At 47.6% G+C, this 24,660-nt stretch overlaps 1 protein-coding gene across 1 annotated transcript in view; it reads left to right on the top strand.

Annotated features, from left to right (window-relative positions):
* LONP2 (lon peptidase 2, peroxisomal) overlaps nucleotides 1-24,660 on the top strand; it is a 1,695,025-nt gene that overhangs the window by 381,831 nt on the left and 1,288,534 nt on the right. The window contains exon 5 of the mRNA XM_069607050.1: nucleotides 7,636-7,814. Within this exon, the coding sequence (XP_069463151.1) occupies nucleotides 7,636-7,814 (179 nt within the window). The remainder of the gene's footprint in view (nucleotides 1-7,635; nucleotides 7,815-24,660) is intronic.

Below are 24,660 nucleotides of genomic sequence, written 5' to 3'. Positions count from 1 at the left end.
TCCTGTAAGCAAATAATGTCGGGAGCCAGTTGGGCGAACCTGTGTTCCACGGACTTCCTTTTCCGGGGGGGGGAGTTCAAACCCTGGACGTTCCAGGTCAGGATCGAGAGCTCCCTATTCGACAGAGACATTGGTGGGTTGGTTTGGTAGCTGATTTACCCTTCATGTTTCGGACTGTGAAGCTTGAAGTCCCCCCACTCCGGTGGGCCACTCGGCTAATGCCGTGGTGATTCCGGACAGAGAGTTGAGCACTCTGTCAGCTTGTGATTTTACCCTCAGTTCCCCCTCGCCTCCAGCCCGCTCCCTAGTTCCAGCCCCTTCGTTCCCTCTGACCAAGATAAACCAACAACATGAACTGGAACAAAAACCTGAAACAAGAAACAAGTGAACAGGTATCGGTGTCCAGACCAGCCTTCCACCAACGGGGCTGTCGGCTGGGCCGTGACTACCAGCTAGATGCGAGACCCTAGAGCCTCGTGCGTAGACGGTGAAAAGAGAGCCAGCAGAGCAGGCTAGATTGTGGACCGTCGATACGGCCAAGGGCTCAGGCCTGATTGGCCCCCAGATTTCAGGGAGTACCTGCCGCCGAAGTGGAGGCCACAGTGGACTGAAGGGGGGGGCGGCCTCAGCGGTTGTTGCTATTTTTCCCTTTGGAGGACGGGCCGCGCATCCTGCGATGACCCCCCATTCCAGACCACGAGCAAAGAGATTCTCTGTTGGTTCCCTCCGGCGAGCGAACAGAGTTCCCAGGGGCTTACGCCTCCGCCTCCGGGTTCATGAATATTTCTGCTTCATGCATGGACGGGATTTGCCGGGTTTTCCCTTCCCAAGTGAAGGCGATACCTGAAGGGAAGGACCATCGGTAGGTGATCTTGCGTTCGCGCAGCCATTCAGCCAATGGTCTGAGAGCTCGCCGTTTTGCTAAAGTCGCTGCTGCCAAGACTGGGTACAGGGATATTTCTGAGTCCCGGAAGTGGATCTGACCCATAGCTCTGGCTTCTTGCATTATCTCCTCCTTGAGCTTGAAAAAATGGACCCTAACCAGAACATCCGCTGAGCCATTGGGATTTTGTCTGGGTCTGGTCCTGTGCACCCTGTCAAGCTCCAGGGGGGCATCATCTGGAAGGGTGATGACGTGACGGAGGAGGTCCGCCACATAGGATGGAAGGTCTCTCTCCGGGATTGCTAGTGGAATGCCTCGAATCCTAATATTATTCCGCCTAGAGCAGTTTTCGCCATCTTCCTGCCTGGCTTCAAGTGCTTCACATCTGCACTCCAGGGCCCTAATTCGATCATCCCCTTCTCCGATCTCAAAGTTCTGTTCGCAGAGCGTTGTTTCAATCTCCTCGGTTCTTGATTCGATCTCACCCACTCTTATTCAGGCTAGCAATTTGGGTTTTTACTTCTTCTGTCCCCTTTTGGAATTCTTTGGTAAGGGCCAATAAGAGTTTGTGCAGACCAGCTTTTGTGACCGACTGGGAAGCCATGGAAGCTTGACTCTCGGGCTGGGGGTTTCCCATTCCCCCCTCGTTGCGATCACTTTTCTTGTTTTTCTCCCCTCCTGCCGGCATGTTCAGCAGCGTGGAGATGTCCGTTTGCTTTGATGGTTTGCTGACTTTGGAAATAGCAGTGCCGGAGCCCTCGTGCCTAGAGAGGAGAAAGTGGGGCTGAACCCCGGCAAGAATCTGTTGATGCCGGACCTTTCACTCCACCTTATGCCTCAGGCGGGAGTGGCGGATAGTCTGGGGGGGTATGGAACGCACCCTAGAGTCTCACTCAGATGGGGAATTTCTCGGAGGCAGCCCCCAATCCCCTGACCCCTACCAAGTCGTGTAGAGCTGCAGAGCGTCCAGGGATTGGTCAGAACTTGGCGAGCGCTCCCAGAGCTGCAGAACCGGGCCCTGCTGGTGAAGCGGCGGAGCCGGGAGGGCGGAGGGGGTTTGCCCCAGTTCTTGAAGCCCTTGAGTGTGGACCCACAGGGTGAGGTGCGGCAGGTGCCGCCTTACCTTGAATTAGCCTTGGGTGGAGCTGGTGATGAGGGCTGCGCGCCCCAGAGAGGGTTATATTGACTAGGGCGATTGCAAGTCACTGTGGTAGATTTCCGGCGCAGGAGTAGTGAGGCTAGGAGCTGAGTGGTGAGGCTAGGAGCTGCCGGAGTGCTGGGCTGCCCAGGACGTGGAGAGGAGTGTCGGGGCCCCCGGGGCTCGGAGGGGGCTCCTCAGCTTTACCCAGTGGCTTTCCTGCTTCCGTTAGGCTTTAATTCAGAACGATGAGATGAGATGAGAAGTGTAGAGGCAATCAGAGGGACGGACGTGGGTCTTAAGCCCGGGGAGCTGTCGCGGGAGTTGCGGCTAGATCCAGAGGGCCCCCACTGGGTGCCCGCCACCGCCAGTAGGAGAGTTTGTGAGAGGCCTGAGAGTCCCCGGCAGGGTAGCAGGGGCCACGGGAAACCACCACTTCACAAAGTGGCCGGCCCTCTGGCAGGCGTGCAGCTCGGGGGGAGAGATCGGGCTCCCCAGCGGTTAGCCCCCACCCAGGGTCCGGACCGGCGCTCCCAAACGCCAGTGAACCCAGACGGTGGGGAGATTCCTTGGAAGCTGTGAGGATGACGATGCCGCCACGGGACCGAATCCGTAGCGGGTGGATCAGGAGAGCCGCAGTGCTCCTGCACCTCAGCGGGGGGATGACTGCTTTCCTCGAGGCCGCTCCAGGCTCAGTCTGCGGCCGGCGTTGTTGGAGGCAGCTCAGGGTTGAGGAATCAGGGATGGGACCAGCCCCAAAACCGCGCAGGCGAGACTCCGAGTGGGCAGGGCGAGCACTCCGCGCAGGCCGGCAGCGGCGTAGCCGGGGTCAGATGAAGCTCTCTCCTTCCTCCCGGCGCAGTGCCTGGGTCGGAGGCAGCGAAGGACAGCTGAGAACTGGTAGGAGAAGGCACCACTGCTGGACCCCAGCCAGCTGCTATCCTTGGTCCGGAGCCTGGAGGCGCTCCGTGCTGTTCAGTGGGCGTGCGCTTGGCGAGCGGGCTCCGCTCCCCCGCAAGGCACTGCGTCGGAGCTCTGGAAGAGACGCGGTGCTCGGGCCGATCAAGGCGCCCCACACCCAGTAGACCCCAGGAAAGCTGGCGGCCCGCTCACGGGCGGGCAGACGGGCCCCAGTCCGAGTCCGTGACCCGGGTTAGCCGTGGGCTGAGCTTGAGTCTCCATTGACGGCAAGCCTCAGCTGCAGTGGGGTCTGCCATTTTGAATCTGCTCCGTGGCGGGCTCCCCGTCGCCTCGGACCCAAGAAATCAACCGAATGCAGCGCCGTAGCTGGATCGGAGAGCAACTAAAGGATTCCCTGCTTCCGCGCATCGCAGCAATGATTTTTTAAGGTAGCAGACTCAGGATTCACCGGGCATTGTGGATGGTAGCGTGGCACCAGCCGGGAGCTCTTACAGAGCCGTTCCGACCGCCATGGCTCCAAGCCACGCCCCTCAAGAGGTATCATTCTTAAAGATTCCACTGGTTATACAATTCTTGAAAAGATTTCAAGTCCCGGTTTGGTATCTCAACCTAGTTCAGAAATTCCTAATTTGTGCTCTATTCGAGCGTATTCACTCCTGTCCTTTAAGATTGTTTACTTTAAAGACCATCCTTTAGTGGCTCCTACATCAGGACGTAGGGTGAGTGAACTTCAAGCCTTCTTACACAGTCTTCTTTAAGGATAGAGTGGTCCTCCAGGTTAAACCTACTTTTCTACCACAAATTGTGTCCGAGTTTCATTTAACTCAAAAAATCATTGTACCTCCTTTTTATCCTCCTCCTCATCCTGGAAAAGATGAGGAGAGGCTACATAGGCTCGACCCAAAACGTGCACTTAGCTTCCAGGTTGTCTAAATTAAGACAAGATTATCAACATTTTCTTGGGCACACATGCCATAAATTGGGTATGGCGGTCTCAAAACAAATCTTATCTTGGTGGATCATCCTAGGAATCTCTGAATGCTACAGATTAGCTGGGAAAGATCCTCCTGAGGGTCTCGGAGCACATTCGACCAGGGGCATGGCTACTTCCGCTGCCTTACAGAGGGAAGTCCAAATTCAGGATATTTGTGCGGCAGCAACATGGGCCACACATTCACCAAGCATTATGGACTCTTCCTCAGGCCGGAAAGGTGTTTTTGGGAAGGCAGTGTTACATTCTGTACGCACAGCCCAGACAAACACTGCTCTGGGAGTCTATCATAAAATGAGGAATACGTGGGAGAACACAATCCATTCGAAGATCAAGTTACTTACCCGTGATAACATTCTTTGACTGGATGCTCCTCCCACGTAGTCCTCATTGCCCCTCCCAGCCCTGCATTAGAATTCCCTTGTTATTGCAGTTTACACTCCTTCAGGGTGAGTAACGGTCGGGCGTAGGATAAATCAATACACGTAAAATCAGAACTGAAGCCAACGGTCGCTGTGCATACTCTATACCACTGATGACGTTGACACTGAGACGGAGCCCCTCGAGAGACATCAAGTCGACAGGCATTGGTGCTGGATATGGAGATATCGTAAGATGAGGAATACGTGGAAGGAACATCCAGTCAAACGAACGTTACCACGGGTAAGTAACGTTCAACTTCTTGAACTGCTCAAGTAACATGTTTGTGTACTTCTCTATTATTATTTTATTATTGGACATTCATCAGGGAATTGTTACTTAGTGGCTCAGGTTCCTACAATTTGTCATTTTATAGTTCAACAGCGATAATATTTTTTATATCTTCCCGATTGAATTTTCCAGAAGTTCTCATTAGCATCATGGTCCACTGTGAATATTTAAGAGAAAGATGATTCATGTTTTTGTTTCTATATAATTATTTGAAGAACATTTAATGTCCATTGCTATTATTCATATCCTAATTGGAGTAGATTTTGCAGAATCACTCTTCTTTTTGCTTATTGCTTTTCGTTTTTGGAATTCGGTGCAGGGTACATTTCTTGCCTTCAACATCTTACTAATATCTCTATATCTCTTCAGATATATTAGAGTATTGCTTAGGCTACAAAGCATAATTATTTATTAGTAAATTGAACGGCTTACTTTTGTATTTGGACTTAATGGGTTCCCACCGTTTACTCTCTTTAATCAGGAATCTTGAGAGTTTGGATCGCAACTTCCAAACCAGCCGTTCAGCGATAAGCCATATATTTGCAATAAGGTCAACTTAAAAATATACCTTATGCACATATGCTACCTCAACAATTCCATTAAAAAAAAATGTCATGCAGGTCGCTGAGATCTAATAATCTGGCCCTCTTAGAAGTTCCTCAATACAAATACAGCAGAGCAGGAGGAAGCAGTTTCAAAGTTCTAGCCCCTTCGCACTGGAACACTCTACCTCTGAGTATCAAAAACGAGGACTCCTTACGAAAATTCAAAAAAGCATTGAAAACCTGGTTATTCAATAAATATTAACCGCTCAAGCCCTACCCTCCCATGACCAACTACACTGCTTAGGCAGCCTCAATAATGCAAATAGTGCTGAAACAGAATGGGAAGGGCTAACTGACCAAATGGAATCTGGTATATGACTACATGCATGATCTCTTGTAACCTATGTATAAAAAAAAATAAAAAAAATAAAAAAAGATTATTATTTGTTTTTGTAATTGCAACATTGTATAATAATGAGTGAACTCTCCTGTATTTTTTGCCGTGATACCCTAGGGTCTGGCCGAGTAACAAATGTAATAAATAAATAAAATAAAACTATAAGGTAGAGTTTGTAATTGTAGAGCTCCTAATGGCAAGCGTATGCTAGTTAAAGAACATTAAGGGTTAGTGTATAGCCATCACAATATACTCTAGTTATTATTATTATTTTTTTACTTGTTTATTTATAACTCAGCACAACAGAGAACATATACATTGACATATCTTGACTTTGATTCAAACCCCTTGAAATTGCACCCTAGGCCAACCCTCCCCTGGTCCCACCCCCTTGTCCATGTCCCCCGCTGGGTCGTATCCCTCAGTCCTGTTGAGGCGAGCGTACCTCTGCGCCCTGGCCGGGTGAGTGGAGGGCTCTCGCGATCAGGCGTGGCTTGTGGGTCAGGGCCAAATAGCTCTGATCATAGTCAAGTAGCGGAGTCCAGATGTTCATAAAGCGGTGGAGTAAGCCCGCCCTGGCTGCCGTGACCTTTTCAGCCATAAGAATGTCCCAGATTTTAATCCACCACAGGGTCGTCAGGGGCCCCTCCTCGGTTTTCCAGGTGCGTGCTATCGTGATTTTGGCTGCTAGCAGCAGTTGAGTTATTAATGCTGCCCTCCGGCCTGTTCTGGGGTAAAAGTCTGGGATTGGGATCCCCAGTAAGACCTGTTTGGCAGAGGACAGCAGATCTGGCCAAGCCCGGCATAGGGCGGGCGGGATGAACGGTAAGAAGCGGCAGGGGAGTGGGAGGCGGGATTGTTCAATTCCTACCCACTTTGGGCGCCCCTCTGCGATTCCCCATGCCTGAAGGTGGGCCAGCTGAGCTGCGGATTGGTATTTGCGAAGGCCCGGCACACCAAGGCCACCCAGTTTCGCACTGCCCACCATTGTCATTCGCGGGATGCGGTACTCTAGTTATTTTTTTTACCAGTATCTCATTTGCAAATGGATCTGCAAAACCAGATGCAACCGATAAACATGATTGTGTGATTGTGCAAACTTATTAAAATGAAGGACCCATTAAGTCCAAACACAAAAGTAAGACATTCCATTTAGTAATGATTCATGATGCTTTGTAGTGTAAGCAATACTCTAATATATCTGAATAGATATTAGTAAGATGTTGTATCTTATTGGTGTAGGCAAGAAATTGACTCTGCAACGGATTCCAAACAAGAAAAGGAATAAGCAATAAGAAGAGGGATTCTCAGACAAGACACAAAATGTACGCTAATTAGAGTATAAGTAATAGCAATGGGCAGTAAAAGTTCTTAAAATTCTAATCTGGATTAATTAACTAGGAACAAAAACATGAATCGTCTTTGTCTTAAATGTTTACTCCAGACCATGATGCTGAAGAGAACTTTTTGAAGGGTCATTCTGGGGTCGCGCATGGGAGGCTTTTCTATAGCTGGGGGCTGATGAGACATGTGCTTTGTTTAGCAGGGCCTCTAACATACATATATTCTTGAATATGTTGTCTTGTTGCTGCCGGGCTAAGGGACTATGGCAAAAGAGTTAAAAAAACAATATAGACGGATTAAGTGGAGTGAGAGGGAGGAATGAGGACGTTATCCTCTGAGAATTGTGAAAACTGCAGAGCGTGACATAACTCAAGCTGAGCCCGAGTGAACCATATTCTTTAAAAAAATATATTTTGCTAATTGTTACATTTTTATCCCCTTAAATGGATTGAATGCAAATGTCTAATAAAGTATATTTCCTAAAAAAGAATCATTGTTTTCATTGTAAACCTCTTTTGTTTTATCAGGCCTTTAAATGCCTACCAAAACAGCAATAGATCTTCTCTCCTTTATTATCAGGCCATGGCAAAGGCTGGTGCCAAACATGTTGGGGGCCTGACTGAAAGCTATCTGTCAGATTCATGATTTTTTTTACTTATGCCCAATAAAGTCATCACTAAGAGTCCTTGCTTCTCTGCTTTGTAGACTGTAGGTATTCGTCCATTCCGGAGAGGGAATCAGATTCCTGGAAAACCGTTTTCTCTTGACACTGAAGAGGATGAGGATGAGGATGATGTTGATGACATGGTGATGCTTGAGAAGAAAATTAAGGCGTCCAGTATGCCAGAGCCTGCTCTTAAAGTCTGCATTAAAGAGATGAAAAGGTTGGTTACAAGTTCTACAGGTATAGCATCTAATTGTCGCAGTGCATTTTTTTCCTATGATCTGGTCAGATGCATTTCTGTTTATGAATGTTACGATCGTCAGGGGGTTCCACCCACTCCATAATTTGACAATTGGCGGTAGTAGTTGAGACACCATAAGAGGGGATCTTGGAGGTCATTCCCCCACAAGGCACTACACAGTCCATGATGGAGGTATATAGGCAAACCTTTTTGAATCACTCCCAGGGAGGAAGTAGTCGCAGAGAAGGGGGGTGGAGGATGGATCCATGGCCAAAACGGAAGCACTAACTTGGCACATGTGCAAGATTTCCAATCACAACCTGGAACTTCAAATAGTATATTCCGAGTTTCCTCGCAGGGACCACGGTTTGTCAGAACTTGCAGACATCTCTTCTTGAGTAATAGAGTGAAGACCATAGCAGGACCTCTTCACAAACCACTCCATTACACCCTGAGGTCAGAGATTGCAGGGAGAGCAGTCAAGGAGCTAATGCACAGCCAGGCGACAACAGTATTAAGAAATGATACTTTAAGATATCAGGCCCTTCCCTTCCAGCCTCAGCCCACTTAACATCAACAATCCTGCAAACGGGAAGACCTAATTGGGCCTGAATTATACTGCCAGTCACCCACAGAACTACTGGGTGTGGCTGTTGATTAGAACGATGAGATGGCATTTCCGGAGCAGAAGGCAGAACAGAGATACATGAAATAGAGAATGGTAACGCAATGGTCCCCACCAGCAGAGCCACTTTTGAGGCCAATGGCAGAAGAGGACAAGACTAGACCATTGGAGCCATCACAGGAGAGGGTCTAGGACACAGGTTTATGCCAGCTGGAAAAGCATGTAATCCAGAGCACCGAAACGGGTAATCAGAGAGCCTGATATAGACTGTGAAAAACATGAAGGAGAACAAAGCTTGTGTTTTCTACACCTAGGTCTGTTGGGCTATTTAACAAACCCGGGAGCTATCTTTTTGAAGAAAATGACACCGGTACTACAGGCTTCTAGGATCTGGGTAGTGGGGCATCAAATTGGACATCCTGCTATCATTGTCTCAAGATTGCGTGATGAACAAACCAATAACAAATCCTCTGACCCAGTCTCCACTTCCTCCTCACCTGTCAGTGCTTCATCGGATGATTCTTCAGAGGATATCTCCCTTCTGGCTCTCCAAGCTTGATCCAGCTTTTTTGGGGAGTTTTAGGAAGAGCCCCGTCAGAGGGCACCCTGCCTACTAGCAGCCTGCTCGGCAGCGGGACCGCCTGGGGGACCGCCCCACGACCAGGGAAAAGCAAGGCTGAAAAACCCTGGGATGGTATACGGCTGCAGATCTTGAGTGCAGGAGACTTCGTAGGACGAAAAGGAAGGATCCAATACTCCCAGAAGGCACTGATGATAATTCTTCTTGTGGAGTAACCCCGCCGTAGGAAGGTATGGACTACAATTCCCAGAAGGCACTGGTGAATAGTTCGGGTCAGCCAGGCAGGCGAGAGAACAGCTGAGGGCAATAAACCTGTAGTAGGAGCACAGAGCAAGAGGGAAGGCTACAGACTACGAGAGGACATTGAGCGGAAGAACGCTCCGAGAGAACGCGGAGCAGAAGAGCGAAAGAATGGAAGCTGACAAAGTCAGAACGAGCCGCAAGGGAGGAAGGTGGGTGAAACGGAGCAAGCAAAGCGAGGAAAGCAGGAAAGCAACAGGAAAAACAAGGGGTAGCAGAGCCACTAGAAACGTGGACGGAGAACACAGCGTGTAAACCTGAGGAAGGAGGGTTGCAACGCATCGTCGCTTCGGTGTGACGCGTTTAAGTACGCGACGCAACGTGAACGACTAGAACGCTGCATTCGATTCCACTAAGTTAGCCCTTCTTCCATTTCCAAGGTCTGTGGATCATGACGGTATGAACCCTTCTTATGGACACCCTTCCTGGTTTGCCCGGATGGTTTTGATGAAACTGACGTAGGAGCCTGGGTTCCTTCACGTTCCTTTCTGGTTCCCATGATCTTTCGGTCCAGGGATACCCTTTCCAGAGTATGAGATATCGGACCCTTCCATGTGTGTATCTGGAGTCCAATATTCGGGAGACTTCATATTCCAGGGTAACATCGCGAGTAGGTGTCTTCTTCCTAATGTGCCTTTTATATGGGTCTAATTTATATTCCGTGAGAAGAGATGTGTGAAATACAGGATGGATTCTATGTAAGAAATACGGCAAAGAAAGCCTAAAGGCTACAGGCTTTACACACTTCTCAATAGAAAAAGGACCAATGTATCTTGGGGTGAACTTTCCAGGATGGACCCATCTCGGAAGATACTTGGTTGAGAACCACACCTTATCACCTATTGTCCATTTAGTATTGGGTCTTCGGCCCTTGTTGGCTCATCTTTTGTACTTCTGGAGGCTGACCGACAGGTTTTCTTGAACCTTCTTATGTGTGTCTCCGAGTGTGTGTATCAGCTGATCGATGGTAGGTAACGAGGTGGCTGCATGGTGGGAAATGGGAGATGACGAGGATGGTCGTCGTCTTAAATGGACTCATTCCAATTGCTGAGTGTACAGTGTTGTTATAAGAAAAGTCAGCTACCGGTAAGAGTTGTTGCCAATCATCTTGGGTTTGGTGACAAAAACATCTCGGGCATTGCTCAAGGATGGCGTTGAGACCCTCCGTTTGTCCTTTGGACTCAGGATGAAAACCTGAGGATAGAGTCCTTTGGATCTGTAGTTTGCATAGAGTTGTCGAGAATTTTGAGGTGAACTGAGTACCTCTGTCTGATACGATGGTAAGTGGTATTCCATGTAGACGCACAATGTCTCTGAGAAAGGCATGGGCTGTATCGGAAGCTGACGGAGTGCCCTTCAATGGAGTGAAATGTGCCAATTTGCTAAAGGAATCGACGACCACCATGATTGCTGTGTATCCTGCCGAGTCTGGTAATTCCACAATCAAATCCATTGATAGGTGTTGCCAGGGTACTGAAGGAGGTCTTTCTTGTTGAAGGAGACCAAAGGGTTTTACCGTATTATACTTGTTCCTTGCACAGGTGGGACAGGAGGAAACACTCTTTGGCATCCTTAGCCATCATAGGCCACCAGAAATGTCGGCGTAATAACTCCAGGGTGGCTGATTGACCCTTGTGGCCTGCGGTAGGTATATCATGACACCATGTAAGGGACTTGGAGCTGAGTTCCTGAGATGGAAGATGCAACTCTTCTTCCATAAACAAAAGGTTCCCTCTTTGCATCAAGAGAGGAATAAGGGTGGTAGATGAATTCTTCTGTGCTTCAAGAACATCTTGTAAGAAGGTGTTTATGGTGCCTATGAAGGTCTTCCCCTGCAATAAGAATTTGTGACCTGACTACTTCCTGATTCGTCCCCATGGCTTCGAGAAAGGGTGTCAGCTAAATGATTTTCCTTCCCAGGTAGGTAGTTAGGTTCAAAATCAAATTGAGAAAAATAATATGCCCATCTTGTATGGCAGGAATTCCTACATTCGATTTGTTGCAAGACGCTAAGATTTCTATGGTCTGTGCGGACCTGAAAAGGATACCTTGCTCCCTGCAGAAGATGTCTCCACTCCTCACAAGCTTGTCGGATAGCAAGGAGTTCTTTTTCAATCACAGAATAATTCTTTTCACTAGGGTTGAGGGTTCTTGAATAGTAGGCGATTGGATGTTCCAACTGGTCTTCCTTTTTCTGCAAAAGAGCGGCTCCAAGGGCCGCATGGGAGGCGTCGGTTTCAATGATAAAGGGTTGTGTTTGGTCAGGTTGACTGAGTATCGGAGCGGTAGTAAATGCTTCTTTTAAATGATTGAATGCTTGATCAGCCTCGGCCGTCCAGTTGAATCTTACCCCTTTCTTTAACAGGGCTGTAATCGGTAGAACAATGTTGGAAAACCCCATGATGATTTTCCGGTAAAAATTGGCTAAGCCTAAGAACCTCTGTACATCTTTTACTGAGGTGGGAATGGACCACTGAGAGATTGCCATGACCTTGCTTGGATCCAACGTCAGTTGGTTCTCAGAAAGTATAAAGCCCAGATATGGAACTGAAGAGGCTTCAATCTGGCTTTTTTCTGGTTTTGCAAATAGATGGTGTTGCCGGAGTCTCTCCAGAACATTCTTTACATCCAAGCAATGCTGTTCAAGTGTTTTTTAGTACACCAGAATATCGTCCAAATACACCACCACCTTGCTAAACAATAAATCAGAGAATATTTTATCCATGAACCTTTGGAACTGAACCGGGGCATTAACTAAACCAAAAGGCATCACCTTATACTCATAGTGACCCAGGGGTGTACGAAAAGCGGTTTTCCATTTATCTCCTTTGTATATTCTCAGTAAATGATATGCACCCCTGAGATCTAAATTGGTAAACCATTTTGCTCCTTTAACAGCATCCAGGATGTCTTTTATGAGAGGCATTGGATAGCAATCTCTGATTGTCTGACTGTTCAGGCCACAGTAGTCGATACAGGGCCTGAGCGCTGTAGTAGTCCCTTTTTTGGGAACAAAGAACAGGGAAGCCCCCGCAGAAGAGGTTGATTCTTGTATGAGACCGCTCTGAAGATTGGTGGCTAAATATTCCCTCAAGGCGTCTTTCTCTGGTAAGGACAACGGGAACATTCTTCCAAACGGGACTATTGCTTCCGGTATTATTTCAATCCTGCAATCTTCTGGCCTGTGAGGTGGGAGAGGCTTAGGCTGGATGTCGGAAAAAACATCTGAAAATTCCTGATATGCTACAGGAATACAGTTCACACTCCTGATGGGTAACGTGTTATTTGCTTCAATCTGCTCTGTTTCTTGGAACAGACAGGTATGGAAACAAAGATTAGAGCACAATTCAACCTTGTTAGAGCTCCAGTCGATACAAGGATTATGTCTCCTTAGCCAAGGGATTCCTAATATCTTTGGGAAGTGGGCCGCTCTTATGAGGTCCAACGCTATTCTTTCTCTGTGGGTGTTCATCCTGACAGTTAATTCATGAGTCTCTTGTTTGATGGGGCCCAGAGACCGGGGGGTGCCATCTACCCCTTCCACAGGTATTGGTAGATGCTTTCTTCTTCTTGGTATGGCGTGCTTCCTTGCCCATTCATCGTCCATGAAATTGCCAGCTGCTCTGCAGTCTAGCATGGCCAGGCATTCCACCTTAAAGTCCTTTTTCCATTCGAGTTCCACCTTGAGAATCATGAGCTGGTGTGAGGCTTCCTCAGCTATGGGTGGTTTGGTAACACAGGGATTGGCCCTGGAGACCCCTTCCGTGTCCCTGTTCACGGACGGGGTTGTTCGTTTCCCGACCTCCTAGGAGGGACCTCAGGACAATCCCTCAAGAGATGCTGGTCAGATCTGCAGTACAGGCACAGACTTAAGTCCTTTCGCCATTTTCTCTGGACAGCCGTTAGAGGTCCTCTGGTAGTCCCAATCTGCATAGGTTCTTCCGTTTGAGGTTTACTCTTTTCTGATGAGGTCTGCATACAGGGAGAAGGACGATGGGGAGAAAACAGCCTGGGTCGTCTTTTTTCTGCCCGACGTTCAGAAAGTCGGAATTCAATTTCTAGAGCTAGGGAAATCAGTTCTTGAAATTATGCAGGTCTGGCGATTCTTGACAGTTCGTCCTTTATCTCTTCCTGTAAACCTCTTCTAAACAAAGTCTGTCTTGCGGAGTCGGGCCATCCAGTCTCCTGGGCAATCCTCTGAAAGTTGGTAACATAAGTCTGTACATCAGATGTACCTTGTTTGATGTCTAAGAGGTTTTCATAGGATGTAAAAAACACCTCTGGCCTGTCGAATCTGGCCTGGAACTGTTGGATAAATGTTCCATAAACAGTAAGTGCTGGGTCTGAATTGGTAACCAACGGGGTTGCCCAGGCCAGGGCATTGCCTATTAAATTCGAGATAATGAATCCTACCCGGTCCAGTTCAAACATCTTTGGGCGAAAGGTGAAGTAAATCTGACAGGCGTCCAGAAACTCTTTTAGTCTCTTGGGATTCCCGTCAAACTTGCCGCATGGCAAAGATAATGGTGGGAGATCTCCTCGGTTTTCTTCTCTTTGTAGGAACTGTTGTCTCAATGCAGCATTGTCTGCCTTCAACACATTGTTCTCTGACTTTTAAGTCTGTAGTTCAACTGTAATACCTTGTATGGCTTTAACAAGCTCTTGGTATTGTTCCAGGCTGGCCATCTCTTGGCATTGCAAACTCTCAAGATTGCATGAACAAACCAATAACAAATCCTCTGACCCAGTCTCCACTTCCTCCTCACCTGTCAGTGCTTCATCTGATGATTCTTCAGAGGATATCTCCCTTCTGGCTCTCCAAGCTTGATCTGGCTTTTTTGGGTGAGTTTTAGGAAGAGCCCCGCCGGAGGCCACCCTGCCTACTAGCAGCCTGCTCGTAAGCGGGACCTCCAGGCGGTCCGCCCCACGACCAGGGAAAAGCAAGGCTGAAAAACCCTGGGATGGTATACGGCTGCAGATCTTGAGTGCAGAAGACTTCGTAGGACGAAAAGGAAGGATCCAATACTCCCAGAAGGCACTGATGATAATTCTTCTTGTGGAGTAACCCCGCCGTAGGAAGGTATGACTACAATTCCCAGAAGGCACTGGTGAATAGTTTGGGTCAGCCAGGCAGGCGAGAGGAACACAGCTGAGGGCAATAAACCCGTAGTAGGAGCACAGAGCAGGCGGGAAGGCTACAGACTCCGAAAGGACACTGAGTGGAAGAACGCCCTGAGAGAACGCGGAGTAGAAGAGCGAAAGAATGGAAGTTGAAAAAGTCAGAATGAGCCGCAAGAGAGGAAGGTGGGTGAAACGGAGTAAGCACAGCGAAGAAAGCAGGAAAGCAACAGGAAAAACCAGGGGTAGCAGAGCCACTATAAAAGTGGACGGAGAACACAGCGTGTAAACCCGAGGAAGGAGGGTTGCAACGCATCGTCGCTTCGGTGTGACGCTTTTAAGTACGCGACGCAACATGAACGACTAGAACGCTGCATTCGATTCCACTAAGTTAGCCCTTCTTCCATTTCCAACATAGTTTCCTAGGTCTGTGGATCATGGCACATGGTCAACTGACTACATGTTAGTTAAAATGTTTATTCGGTTTGAGAGTTATCTTGATATCCTGTAGTTGTTGCCACTAAATGTTATGTATTTTAATGTGTCTGCAGACTCTCCAGGTTTTGGCTTTATAGGCAGATGAAAGAAGCTGGTGAGGGAGCACTTTTGTGTATATGCATTCTTAGACGCATCGAAACTGTGAGCTACCCTTAAGCTGCACTACAAAAACCTGGAGATGGAATTCTTAAAGCCTATTCAAAATGTGCCGAACATCCGTCACTGCATGTGACTCCTTTCCCTGTCCCTTCCTTTTGTGCATGTACAATTGATTGCAGTACCAATCTTGATCACTCCATACATCTGTCTGAAAATGCTGTCCAGTCTTTTTCTTTTCTTTCCAGAGAACTACTTATGCCACCGTTCCTAGCCAAAACCAACAACATTGCATCCCACTGGAGCCTTCTGGGAAGTGCCACATGCTTGCACTCCGCAAGTGGCAATATTAGGAGAAGAAAACGCTATGCAACGCAACACCTGCAATCACGAAGGGTGTGTCATTGAGGATTGCTGTAGGCCGCGCTCAGACAAAGGGCCACATTACACGGTATGCGGTAAGGGTTTAACGGTACCGGTAAGGGCACCGGTACCGGCAAACCCTTACCGCCTTACTACGAAGTCCCTTTGCCGGACCCGACCTCAACGGCTGGTTTTGCCAGCCGTTAAGGAACGGGCCCGCAAAGGGACCTTGGTGCTAATCACGGTACCGCAATTTGCGGTACCGTAATTACCTCCTTCCCCATTCCCATTGAGCCCTATGGGGGCAAAAATGGGAATGGGTAAGTGCCTTGGTGAATGGGGAATTACCGGCCCCGCTCACCTTGGAGTAGGCCGGTAATTCTGCCATCCACCAAGGCGGACACGGTAAAATACCAGCGGCAACCATGGCGCTAATAGCGCCATGGTTACCGTACACCGTGTAATGAGGCCCAAAGACTCACTTATCTGGAAACCAGCCACTGAGTGGCTCATTGAGGAACGCTGGAAAGCCCACAACACTCGCATGAACTGGGACATTATTCAGAGCAGACTGCCATTGTCATAGGCTGGCAGACCTGTTCAAGGAAAAGGGGCAGGGCTTAGCCCTCTTTTTATGGGTTTGACTAATTGTGAATCCTACTGGGTGGGGAAGGAGGGACCATTTGGCCAACGGAACCACAGGGAAACACCAATGGCAGAAGGAGGGGGAGGATAGAAACAGGGAGAGGAAACAGGAAGGTGTGCGTAGAGGAAGAGGAGGTGGCAGACCAAGAGACCAGAAGTAGGAAGGATGGTGTGGAGGAGCATAGAGGTGATTTCTAGAAAAGGTGAGGTATTGGCTGGTGACAGAAAGTGGTACTATGTTGTCAATATGCGTGCAAGTGTGTGAATGAGAGTTGTAGTAGGAAAGTAGAGAGTGAGTGAAAGGATGACTGAAGGAGGGAAAGGATGTGACTGAGTAGTAGGGCGGCAGAAGGAGTGCTAGCAGTGTGGTGGACAGAGGAGGTAGAACTAGGTATGTAGAAGGAGGTAGAACTAGGGAGGTAGAGGAGATAGATGGCAGGGGGAGAGTAGGAGGAGAAAGGGAGAGGGATGTAGCTAGAGGAACATCGGGGTGCATAAGGACCAGAGAGGGTGAAGACTCTGGTGTCTGGAAGGCACGACCCTGAAAACACATCTTGGGGAATTGTTGGATACAAGCCCTAGTTTGTTCCCAGAGGGAGGCTAGATAGATCTGGCATTTCTTTTTCTATTCTCTTTTTAATCCGGTTTTCCTGATGGTGAATGCATTTTAAATTATGGAAATGCCTTATGTATTGGTTACCGCTTTTGTATACCTATACATCTACACCAGTAGATTTGACTGCGCTGGGTATCTGAGTTCTGGACTGAAGTGTTTGATTTCAAAGAGCCATTTGTATGACTGACTAACACAGATGTGGTTTTCAAGCCTGAAAGGGGTTGGACCATTGGGCAAAGAATAAGTAAAGATTCCCAAGTATCATTAACCACTGCCCTTAAGGTATATCGAGAGAACACATACGCCTTTTTTTTAAACAAAAATCTAAGCTACTAACATTTTTCAGAAAAAAGGTGGTTTTGGTTGCATGGGGATGTTGTGTTGTTGGGGGTGACAGGGATGAATTGTTATACTGCAACACAGAACAGTGATGACTGGATGGTTTTGAATGAATCGAAGACTAGTGGCAAAGCTCTGGGAAACCATCCAGACCATAGGCGTTCAGCATGCCAGGCTATTACAGAAGGGTACAGCCCATATTGAAATAAGGCATGACCACACCCCAAAAGGGACAATGCAGTCTAACCTGCTCGGTCGCATCCCTTCTGCACAAAGCCCAAGCAGCCCCAGCCATGTTTCAGCCCTGTCAAAGAGTCAGACTGTGAGTGTCCTCTATGGCTTGCGAGGTGTGAGGTGGGGCCTTAGAAGATAATAGTAGAAATCCCCACCAGACTGAGCGGGATCTGTAAATTTGACATCCTACAATGAGTTGATAAAACCCCACAGTGCAACCAGAGTTATTAAAATGTAACTTAATTGTAGCCTGGATGAAAGTCAAAGGAAACAACCCTAGGCCACAACGCACATTTACCCACTGTTCTTACAAAGTGACCCTGAGATCTGGTTGATGCAAAGTGCAGACCGTGACTGTGACAGTAGAGTTCAGAAACAATGAACAGACTCTACCTGAACTGAAGAAATGTATGAAATCCTTAAACAACCAAGACATAGTCAATTGCAACATATACATTGTGGGGCTGTCTAAAGAAATGAAGGCTACAACATTGAATGTGAAGACCTGAATATGAATGGCTTAAGGTTGTGTGAGGCGATGGGAAGATTTCAGTCGTGCACAAAAGAGAGAACATGTTGACGACCAATGAGAAGCCCTGCCCTCGTTGAAGGGGCATGGCAAAGGTACTAAATTACGGAAATGGCGCCAAAATAATTTGAGTATCAAATAGGATAAAGTTGTGTTAAGTATACTACAAGTAGAATCTTAACCTCCCTCGGCTATGCTTCGACTGTACAGAGGAAGTGTGAATCCTTTGTAAAGTTATTGCGAAAATGTAGCCTTTTTACAAATTAATTCTAGGATTATTTGTCCTTATAAATGGAAAATCATGGACAGGAGATCAGTCTGGTCCATTGAAATACCACACAATATATTAGCCTGAATGGATAAAATACAAAGGGGGAACCCAGTCAGAAGTCCAAAGTGGAGCTACTCAAGCTCAAAGCAAAGGTCAAAAAGTGAAAATCTCATCTGCATCTACAGGAGGAACAAAGTGGAATGGAAGCCTGGAGAAGAACCACTGGACACAGAGTCATAATATATCAAAGTTAAAGCAGGCTGCCTCAGACTAATGATACATGAGAAAAGGAATAGATCTGTAACTCAGTGATGCATGAAGTCTATCAGACTTTCACTTAAAACCTTTGTTGGTGGTTAGTTGGTATTAGATAGAATGTCTCCAAGTATTGTTAATGGTTCGCAGGATGATACTGGAGGAACCGTGATGGTGTAAACCAGTGCAAGAGTCAGAAACCATTGCTACAACAGCAAGTGTGAGAGCATTCTGACTAAGTTCTTGGGCAATGTTGATTGCGAGTATGTCACGCCTCTCCGGAGACGTTGGTCTTTGTTGCATTGTTGGTCCCATAGACGGCGGATTTCGGCCATTTTTACTTCCAAGATGGCCGCCGTAACGGAAGGCGTGGGTCTAGATGATGCAGAGCCCAGCACCACGGAAGCTTCGCCCTCCTACTCGGGATTCGGTTTATCTGTCCCTGTTGGCAACGCACGGATGCGTTGCTACTCTTCACAGACAACGCTATGTAAGTTTGCATCTAGAAACACCTTTCTAATAAGCCTTTCCTGCATTCAAAACTTGGATTCATTGCGCCTAATTCTGTCCTTCGTTATTTCCTGCTTTCAGACTCTGCCTTTCCACTCGACTCCTTTCCTACCACGGAGACTGAAGCCCTCTCTCTCACACACCTGTTCATAGGCTCCGTCGTGGAAACCGACGAGTAGACTGCTAGGGAGTCTCAGATCCCGAATTCCGGTACGAAGGATAGTTGTCACAGGAACTCCAAGATCCAAACAGCGAATCTAAGTTGACACAATTTCTTCCGTTATTCAAAATTTAGGGATTCCGAGTTCGGTCTACAGACCCGCTCAATCAACACATACTATTGCTGTATGTACTTCCATGCGCTTCTTTCAGAACTTGCCAGGTAAAGACCCCGTAATTTTACTCTTCCTATTTACTCTATACTCTGTTCTGTGCTAACAAACTTCCGCACTCAAATAGGTGATTACCAGAAGTCATCCCTTCCAGTGTGATACCTCTCCTAATCCTTCTTAAGGGTAACTTGATATATACTTACCTTCATTTTCCTATCATTTACTTACCCTCACTTAACTTACCAAACTCTCTACTTCTTCCGTCAAGACCGCTTTCCACCAGTCTTCACCTGAACATTCGCTGCACTGACGACATCGATCCTGCAGCCACTGACGCAGGGTTTTCTTCCCCAGAGGGTTTCCCTGAGACCTTTCTTCTCCTCTATTCTTCTAGAGGTAGGGGAAAAGGTTTAGGGAGGTTTTTGTGCTCATCCCCCTGTTGGAAGAAATTCGAGGCAGAGAGAAGTAGAGGAGAGGAAGAAGACTATCGGTGAGTCCTTGGGGTTGCCCTTCAGTTACCAAACTTTGTTCTTAACACACATTTATTATAGAGTAGCACTCAAGATACTTGGAGCAGGAATTTGGATTTCATTTAGTATGAAACCTACTGGTAAAGCAAAGTCCACAAAAAGTAGGGTGGGAAGTGATAATGATTGTAGAGGGCCAGTTGTATTGTAGTCTTGAAGGTAATATTTGTTTTAAAAAGGGAAGTAGAACAAGTATAGTTTTGTAAGTTGTTAAGTATCAAAAAGAATGAGGATTGTTAATTCCAGTGGTCTTTGGTAAAAGGCAATCAAGATGATAGGCAGCTTCACCAAAGTATGTTTTATGTTATGTTATGAGGAGTTTTAATACTGAGCAAGTCACCACCGTAGTACTCAAACAGCACTGAGCCTTGTCCAGAGAATGGCTTGTTGTGCCATTGAAAGGGGTCTCCAGGCCTTGATCTGCGAGAGAGTAGGACAAAGAGGGAGAAAGATTAAACACACATTAAAGCTTTACAGAGGTAAGAAAGGGAAAATGGGGTAGGGATGGGGCTTGTGCTAGTCTGCATGACTGTAGAGTTAGTGTAGAATGATCAAAGCATAGCGCTGATCTGAAAATTGCAACTGCTTAATATCTGTTCAGTCGAGCGCATACCTGTTTGGGCAGTTTCTACTACTTAAGGGAAAATACTGAAATGTTTAAATGTTTCAGTGAGTGGCTGCATGATGTACTTGACATGTGCTCCTGCGTACCTTTAAAGTGTTGAGGCTTGTATGTCTGTTACATGTTACCATAACCTGACAAACCCCAGTGAGGTCATTCTGGGATTGATCAGCGGACTGTCAGAAGTGACAAAGCCCAGAGTGTGCCCTGTGTAAGGCGAATGGGCAGAGGACACCGGGGAGGGAGGAAAGGGAAAATTTGATGTGTTGGTGGTCTTTCAGAGTGCCATACTTGACATGACCACAAACTGAACGATAATTGCAGCGGGAAGCAATGGAATCATATTGTGAAAATGTATCCTAATAAGTTGTCCGATAGTGCAGTCACAGCACAATTCAAGGACTCCAGTACAGGAGACTGCATGTGTTACACGAGTGTCGCCACATAAATTTAAGACCCAGACTTTATTCCACAGAAAGGCCACCTCGCAGCACCAAGGACAGGGAGCACAGAAAGGAATCTTTGAGGCTGCAGGCCTAAAGTCTAAGCACCAGAGCTCTCATTGGTCTGTACTGGAGGGTCTGGCAGCCCTGAATGAGCAGTTTTATAGTTTAAATATGTGGGTGACCTTGAGACACTTCCTTGTTGGGGAAGCCATCAATGTGTAGGTTCCCTTCTGAAAATGGAGCTGCTGTCCAAGCAGACATTGGGAGTTGCCAGCAAACCTATGGGAATTTCATGGGTAGGCGGAGGAGCCTGGGCCCATTTTAGGAAGTTTCTGTGCTCCTCTTTTTAGCCACCTTCCTGAGCTGCAGTTGCCTTGTTGGGTTACGTGGTAGTAGGGTGACCCTACATAACTTTGGCTAAACAGCAAATTTTACTGGCAGCCTGCTCATTGAACAATACTATGATATGATATGGCATTTGTAACGTGCCTATGCACAAGTGGTTCAAGGCGTGACGAGGCAAGGAAGCGGGAACAGAGGGAGGACGGAGACAGCAATCTTACTAGGCCAAGTGACATTGAGATTGCGCAAGTTCACGGGAGGGGGGAGGGGAAAAGTGCCAGGGGAAAGGGGAGGGAGCAGTGCTGTACATGGGATCAAAACAATAACAAGAAGTGCAGACAGCAGGTGTCAAAAAGTCCAGGTAGGAGTACTGTAGGGTTACAGATACAGACCCAAGTGCAAGGGTTGCCGGGAGGCAGTACAGGTGTGCAACTGGGTGGGCAGGGACCTGGGCCCGAAATCAGAGGGTAGCCAGGTGACCAGTGCAGTATCAGATAGGAAATCAGCAGGGGAGAGGAAAAGAGAAGGCAGAAACAAAGAGGAAGATCTTGAGGTGCTTCCGGAACCGGAGATAGCTCTCCTCAAGTTTCAGAGAGGCAGGGAGGCTGTTCCAGAAAGAGGCCCCAGCCAAAGAAAGAGATCTACCACCAACTCGTTGCTTGGAGTAGCGACTGACCCTGAGGGTGTTGGAATTGGAGGAGTCAAGAGCTTGAGTAGGAAGGTATTTACGAAACAAGAGTTGGAGGTATTTAGGACCCAGGCCCCAGAAGGACTTGTGGACAATGCAGAGGGTCTTGAACTTAATCCTTGCAGCCACTGGGAGCCAATGCAGGGATTTCAGTGCTGGAGAAATACGATCCCTGGGCTTGAGGCGAAGGAAAATTCTTGCAGTCCTGTTCTGGATGAGTTGCAGAGGGCGGATAGTAGAAGCAGGCAGATTTAGAAAGAGGCTGTTGCAGTAGTCCAGCTTAGAGAGAACCACAGCCCTAGAGACAGTGATCTTCTGGGGGAAGGAGAGGAAAGGAAGAATACCCCTGAGGAGGTGCAGTTGGTAGATTGACTTCTTAGAGATGTGAGGAATAAAGGAGAGTGTGGAGTTGAAGATTGTTAGGCAGAAACCTGTGCAGTTTCCTTAGGGAACACTGCAAAAGATTTAGGACTACAGGTGTTAGCAGTAAACCCACTTGGTAGCAGTCTGTACCACCCAGATTTACCTGGTAGCCGTGGCTGAGCAGTCGGACTTCCCTCAAGAAGAGTTAGGCAGTATGCAAAGTATAAACAATAGGCACTCAGATACAACAATACAAGCAACCACTGACCAGAGCTTTGGTATCAAAGTATATCATTATTTATTTAAAAACACACTGTTTGAAACACTCCAGCACTCTTATTGTAACATATTCTAAACACAGTTACTATTATAATATATACACCCCTTTTTCCTTATCAGATAAGTCACTGTAAAACACACTTATTTCCTTACAGAGGTGAGCGCTTAACTAGATGGCACTCCAATAAGTTTGTGAGAAAGGGAGGGAAAAAGACAGAATATGGAAAGGTACACCACTCTAAGATTCAGGAACACTGTTAGCAAGGCAGAAGAGCAAAAGTCACTGGTGAGCAAAAGTCCAAAGGCTGGGCCCACTCTTAGAGAGAGCAGAGCACAAATGCGCCCAAGATCACACAGTTACACTAGGCTTAGAAAGTCTTGCAGAGGGTTCAAAAAGAGTTTAGAGAGGCTTAGAAAAGTTTATCCAGGGTGTCCCAGGCTAACCCAGGTTCGAAAGCCGGGGACTAAATCTACCTCGCACAGTCGGTAGCAAGGGAAGCCAGGCGGGACACGGTACCTTAAGTGGGAAGGATCCTCCAGCGGTGGCAGTTGTTCCTGGTAGTGGGTGCAAGTTTCGTCGTCGTCCAGGGGAAGAGAAGATCTCGACTTGGAGGAAAGTTGAAGGTCGTTGCACTACCAGGGAAGAAACCAGCCGTGGAGTTTTCCGGTTAAAGGTGATACCTTTGTTTCACGGTCGTGGTAAAACGTGGTAACCCGGTTGCCGGGGTGCTTGGCACAGGCAAGGCGGCCACGAGGTACGTCGGGAAGGCGAAAAGACGGTGAAACTGGTTATCCCCACCAGTCAAAGGAAGAAGACTCTCCGGCGGGAGATCTCCTCTGTCGTTGGGAAAAAGTGGTGAGATGGTCCAGCAGGGCTCCACCGGTGGTGGTGTCATGGCAGGTCGGCTCAGCTTCTCCCTCGTCGGATTCTTAGGTCTTGTGGCGACTTCTGAAGTTCCAGTCCCCAAAGCCCTGCTTTTATGCAGCAAACCCCCATTCACTCAGCCTACCTGTCACTCAAACATGCTAAGTGGTTAGCCGGCCGGATCACCACTTGGGCCAATCAGGATGGAGTGCGACTTGAGTTGCCTAGGCAACTCAGTCCAGGGTGCCTAAATTCCCCTCCACCCCTCCTAAGTACCCCAGACAGAGTGGCACCACTTTGGAGGAGAAGCCCACCAAAAAGTGGAACAAAGGGCTCGACTTGGGTTGGAGTCACAGAAGAGAATACAAACACCATTTTAGAATCAAGTTTTGGCACAAAATACCAACCGGAGAATTAATATTAATTAAATAAACCAGCGGTATGTTCGAGGCTACCGTAAATAATTAATTAAAGATAGTAGCCTAAACAATGGGAAATCCCATAGGAAAATATTCGCGGTTGAATATAAAAAGTAGTATCCACTGCCACCAGCCAAAACTCGATCAGGGGGGACGGAGACGTGCCCCCTCGACTAACAGACCCTGGGGCAATCGAATTGCCCCAGCCAGTACGTCCACAATATGATGGTTTGTACTGGTTCTGTTCAGAATTTAAGACTAGTAAAGTCAATGGTGACTTTACATGCCTTGGGAGACAGTAGTCAGTCCCAGGGTATGGAGTCTATACTGGGGGGTCACTATGACACCCCTGTGTCACTGCACTGAGGGTGCTGTGTAACACACATCACAAAAACACATGAAGCCTTATGGAGTAAAAGACCCCATAGCCCATCAAACACATCTAGATTCAAAGAAACACACTCAAATCATGTCCAAGAGTGAGGGTAAACGAGTCTCACTCTTGGCAGGAGAAAAAAAATAAACCCCAAAAATCCAGCAAAGCTTCTGGGGGACTCACTAGGTTAGGAAATTCAGCCTAAACGGAGAATTCTCCCTAACAAAGATTACCCTGAGGTTCCTAGCCTCACAGGTGGGAGCAGGAAGAGGGCAAAGGGAGGCTGGCCAGAGTGACAGGAAAGTGTGCAGGTGTGCTGATGAGGAGAATCTCTGTTTTACTTGCATTAATGTAGAGATTGTTGGTGGCAGATCACTCCTGGATAGCAGACACAGTCAGAGATGAGAGAAGAAGAGGTGGCAGAGGGGCCCTGAAAACAAGCTGAATGTCATCTGCATAGCACTGAAAGTTGGGGCAGAGAGTGGCAATGCGGTGGGAGAGAGGTGCCAGGTATTGGTTGAACAGCCAGGAAGAGAGGTTAGACCCCTGGGAACCACCACAGGTAGAGAGTGAGATAGAGGAAAGGA

Source organism: Ambystoma mexicanum, chromosome 1p, assembly GCF_040938575.1.
Source record: "Ambystoma mexicanum isolate Mex_15411 chromosome 1p, UKY_AmexF1_1, whole genome shotgun sequence".
NCBI lineage: Eukaryota > Metazoa > Chordata > Amphibia > Caudata > Ambystomatidae > Ambystoma > Ambystoma mexicanum.
This window is presented reverse-complemented; position numbering and strand designations above follow the sequence as displayed.